At 68.7% G+C, this 5,000-nt stretch overlaps 1 protein-coding gene across 6 annotated transcripts in view; it reads left to right on the forward strand.

The window, feature by feature from the left end:
* The first annotated feature begins 2,193 nt into the window (after positions 1-2,193).
* The window catches only part of CARMIL3 (capping protein regulator and myosin 1 linker 3), a 35,737-nt gene continuing 32,930 nt past the window's right edge, over positions 2,194-5,000 (forward strand). For 5 of the 6 annotated variants that reach the window (XM_089774306.1, XM_089774309.1, XM_089774308.1 and 2 more), the window contains exon 1: positions 2,250-2,289. In XM_089774306.1, the coding sequence (XP_089630432.1) occupies positions 2,250-2,289 (40 nt within the window). Of the gene's footprint in view, positions 2,290-5,000 lie in introns of all 6 variants that reach the window. The other variant, XM_089774311.1, reaches the window with a different exon arrangement.

Consider the following 5,000-nt stretch of genomic DNA (forward strand, 5'->3'; position numbering starts at 1 on the left):
ATGGATGGAAGGGGACGCGGGGGGACGGGGATGGACAGACGGGTGGACGGGGACCGATCAGTCCATCGGGACAGGGGCTCTCAGAGTTTCCACGGGGAGTCACGCGGGGGGGGGATTGTCCCCCTGGCGAGTGCGGCCGGCCGGGGAGCATGGGGCCGTCCCTGCGGCGGGGGCTTTCGGCTGGGCAGGGGAGACACCCCCTGCCCGCCGGGGGGTGCCCTTGGGTCGGTTGCCCGGGGGGGCCTGTCCCTCCCTGGGGTGTTTCAGGGGCTGGGGAGGCGACGCGGGGTCCTGCGGGGGGGCGGGGACGGGACGCGCTGTCCCCAGGCCCCATGTGGTTCTAGGGCTCTGTGGGTCCTGCCGGGCGGCAGCCAGATCCTGCGGGGGGGGGGCCCCTCTCTTTCTCGGCCTCACCCCCTTCCCCCCGGCCCGTGCGCGGGGGGGGCCACGGGGCTGCGGAGAGAGGCCCCCGGTGACGGACCAGCTGCTTCCAGCCGGGGGGGCCACTGGACGGGCCCTGGAATGGGAAATTCCCCCTCCGCTCCCCCCGTGCCCTCCTGCAGCCCCCCCGCCCTGGGACCCCTCCCCAGGAAGGGGGGGCGGGAGAGCAAGGCCTGGGGCTGCCCCCATGGACCCCAGAGAGAGGCCCGGTTCCCCCAGCGCTGGGGCAGGCCCTGGGTTGCCTGCCTCCTGGAGGGATCGCCCCTTGGGGGCGCCCCAGCCCCCCGCCCCACCCAGGCCCCGGGGCATCCCCCCCCAGATTGAGACAAGCACGTCATGCCGCCAGCGGCCACACGGGGGCGCCAGACAACCGCGAATAGGGTGTTCCCACCCGCCGCCCTACACCCCCCCACTGCCCCCTATGGGCACCCCACAGACACCCCATAGACACCCCAGACACCCATCTACCCATAGACACCCCGTCTACCTCTCCAACCCCACAGACACCCCATAGACACCCATCTACCCATAGACACCCTGTCTACCTCTCCTACCCCACCGACACCCCATAGACACCCCATAGACACCCATCTACCCATAGACACCCCGTCTACCTCTCCTACCCCACAGACACCCCATAGACACCCCATAGACACCCATCTACCCATAGACACCCCGTCTACCTCTCCAACCCCACAGACACCCCATAGACACCCATCTACCCATAGACACCCTGTCTACCTCTCCTACCCCACAGACACCCCATAGACACCCCATAGACACCCATCTACCCATAGACACCCCGTCTACCTCTCCAACCCCACAGACACCCCATAGACACCCATCTACCCATAGACACCCCGTCTACCTCTCTTACCCCACAGACACCCCATAGACACCCATCTACACATAGACACCCCGTCTACCTCTCCTACCCCACAGACACCCCATAGACACCCCGTCTACCTCTCCTACCCCACAGACACCCCATAGACACCCTGTCTACCTCTCCTACCCCGCAGACACCCCATAGACACCCCGTCTACCTCTCCTACCCCACAGACACCCCATAGACACCCCGTCTACCTCTCCTACCCCGCAGACACCCCATAGACACCCTTCTACCCCACAGACACCCCGTCTACCTCTCCTACCCTGCAGACACCCCATAGACACCCATCTACCCATAGACACCCCGTCTACCTCTCCTACCCCACAGACACCCCACAGACACCCCATAGACACCCCGTCTACCTCTCCTATCCCACAGACACCCCACCAACACCATACATACCCCAGAGACACCCCATCTACCCCATGGACACTCCATAGACACCCTCTATGGCCCCTATGGGTACCCCACAGACACCCCATCTACCCCCCTAGACACCCTGATCGATCCCTATAGACACCCCCATCTACTCTGTAGTCACCGCCATGTATGGGGGGGGTCAGAAGGGGAGGACGCTCGGGGCGGGGCGGGGCGGCTGCGGGGGGTGAGGAGGGGGGCGGGAGGAGGCGAAGAAGGATGTTGTGGGGAGGGAGGCGGGGGGAGGATGCTGGGGGCGGGGGAGGAGGCGGGGGGAGGATGCTGAGGGCGGGAGGATGCTGCGGGGGGGAGGGAGGCGGGGGGAGGATGCTGAGGGCGGGGGCGGGAGGATGCTGCGGGGGGGGGAGGGAGGCGGGGGGAGGATGCTGAGGGCGGGGGCGGGAGGATGCTGCGGGGGGGAAGGGGGGGTTGCGCAGACTCCGCCGCTGCTGCTGCGCCCGGCCCGGCCCCGGCATGTGGCTCCGGCCCCGCAGCTGCCATGGCCCGGCCGGCGGGGGAGCTCGCCCGGGAGCTGCAAGGTACCGCGAGGGGGGGCCGCCCCCGGCCTCTCACCTGCCCCCTCCCCGCTCCGTCACCCGCCCCCGGCCCTGCCCAGCCTGTCACCTGCCCCCCCACCTGCTCCCTCCACCAGCTCCCCCGGCCCTGCCCCCCCGTCTGTCCCCCCCCCGTTCCCTCAGCACCTGCCCCCCCCCCCCAGCCACCTGCTCCCTCCACCAGCTCCCCCGGCCCTGCCCCCCCGTCTGTCCCCCCCCCCCGTTCCCTCAGCACCTGCCCAACCTGTCACCTGCCCCCCCACCTGCTCCCTCCACCAGCTCCCCCGGCCCTGCCCCCCCGTCTGTCCCCCCCCCGTTCCCTCAGCACCTGCCCAACCTGTCACCTGCCCCCCCCAGCCCCCTGCTCCCTCCACCAGCTCCCCCGGCCCTGCCCCCCCGTCTGTCCCCCCCCCGTTCCCTCAGCACCTGCCCCCCCCAGCCACCTGCCCCCCCCACCTGCTCCCTCCACCAGCTCCCCCGGCCCTGCCCCCCCGTCTGTCCCCCCCCCCCGTTCCCTCAGCACCTGCCCAACCTGTCACCTGCCCCCCCCCAGCCACCTGCTTCCTCCACCAGCTCCCCCGGCCCTGCCCCCCGTCTGTCCCCCCCCCGTTCCCTCAGCACCTGCCCCCCAGCCACCTGCTCCCTCCACCAGCTCCCCCGGCCCTGCCCCCCCGTCTGTCCCCCCCCGTTCCCTCAGCACCTGCCCCCCCCCAGCCACCTGCTCCCTCCACCAGCTCCCCCGGCCCTGCCCCCCCGTCTGTCCCCCCCCGTTCCCTCAGCACCTGCCCCCCCCCAGCCACCTGCTCCCTCCACCAGCTCCCCCTGCCCTGCCCCCCCGTCTGTCCCCCCCCGTTCCCTCAGCACCTGCCCCCCCAGCCACCTGCTCCCTCCACCAGCTCCCCCGGCCCTGCCCCCCCGTCTGTCCCCCCCCCGTTCCCTCAGCACCTGCCCAGCCTGTCACCTGCCCCCCCCCAGCCCCCTGCTCCCTCCACCAGCTCCCCCGGCCCTGCCCCCCCCCGTTCCCTCAGCACCTGCCCAGCCTGTCACTGCCCCCAGCCCCCCAGCCGCCAGCCCCTGCCCCCTTCTCTGCCAGCCCCCTCTCCTCCCCAGCTCTGGGGCCAGCCCCCCAGCCCCTGCCTGCTGGGCACCCTCACCCCTCACTGGCCCCCACCCCAGGTGAATGCCCCCTGGCCTCTGCAGAGAGGGGGCTAGTGGGTACAGGGGGCAAGGGGGGCTGGGAGCCGGGAGTTCTGTCCCTGGCTCTGGGAGGGCAGGCGGGGCGAGTGGTGAGAGCAGGCAGTGGGGGCGAGTGGTGAGAGCAGGCAGTGAGGCCTAGTGGTCGCAGCAGCTCAGCCAGCTCAGGGTGGCGGTTGCACCCTGCGGCCTGGCTCCGTGCGAGGGCTGGTTCCTCCCTGCCCCACGGAGCCTCTGGGCCCCCCACCGCCGGATCCGGCCTCCCTGTGGCTTTGGTGACATGGTTGTGACACTCTGCTGGTGACAGGCCAGGAAGGGGGGGGGCTGACAGGCAGGGGAGAGACTGTCCATGTGTCCCTTTGCACCCCGTGTGTGTGTCCCCTGCACCCCTGTGTGTATCCCTGGACCCCTGTGTGTGTGTGTATCCCCCGTACCCCGTGTGTGTCCCCTGCACCCCTGTGTGTATCCCTGGACCCCTGTGTGTGTGTATCCCCTGTACCCCTGTGTGTGTGTCCCCTGTACCCCTGTGTGTATCCCTGGACCCTCTGTGTGTGTGTATCCCCCGTACCCCGTGTGTGTCCCCTGCACCCCTGTGTGTATCCCTGGACCCCGTGTGTGTGTGTGTATCCCCCGTACCCCGTGTGTGTCCCCTGCACCCCTGTGTGTATCCCTGGACCCCTGTGTGTGTGTGTATCCCCCGTACCCCGTGTGTGTCCCCTGCACCCCGTGTGTGTGTCCCCTGCACCCCTGTGTGTATCCCTGGACCCCTGTGTGTGTGTGTATCCCCCGTACCCCGTGTGTGTCCCCTGCACCCCTGTGTGTATCCCTGGACCCCTGTGTGTGTGTGTATCCCCCATACCCTGTGTGTGTCCCCTGTACTCCTGTGTGTATCCCTGGACCCTCTGTGTGTGTGTGTCCCCTGTACCCCGTGTGTGTGTCCCCTGTACCCCTGTGTGTATCCCTGGACCCTCTGTGTGTGTGTATCCCCCGTACCCCTGTGTGTGTGTCCCCTGTACCCCTGTGTGTATCCCTGGACCCTCTGTGTGTGTGTATCCCCCGTACCCCGTGTGTGTCCCCTGTACCCCTGTGTGTATCCCTGGACCCTCTGTGTGTGTGTATCCCCCGTATCCCGTGTGTGTCCCCTGTACCCCGTGTGTGTGTCCCCTGTACCCCTGTGTGTATCCCTGGACCCTCTGTGTGTGTGTGTATCCCCCGTACCCCATGTGTGTCCCCTGTACCCCGTGTGTGTGTCCCCTGGACCCCTGTGTGTATCCCTGGACCCCTGTGTGTGTGTATCCCCCGTACCCCGTGTGTGTGTCCCCTGTACCCCCGTGTGTGTGTATCCTCTGTACCCTGTGTGTGTGTCCCTGCACCCCGTGTGTGTGTATCCCCTGTACCCCCGTGTGTGTGTGTATCCCCTGTACCCCCGTGTGTGTGTATCCCCTGCACCCTGTGTGTGTCCCTGGACCCCTGTGTGTGTATCCCCCGTACCCCTGTGTGTG

This window comes from Pelodiscus sinensis, chromosome 30 (genome assembly GCF_052426305.1).
Source record: "Pelodiscus sinensis isolate ZL-2025 chromosome 30, ASM5242630v1, whole genome shotgun sequence".
In the NCBI taxonomy this organism is placed as follows: domain Eukaryota; kingdom Metazoa; phylum Chordata; order Testudines; family Trionychidae; genus Pelodiscus; species Pelodiscus sinensis.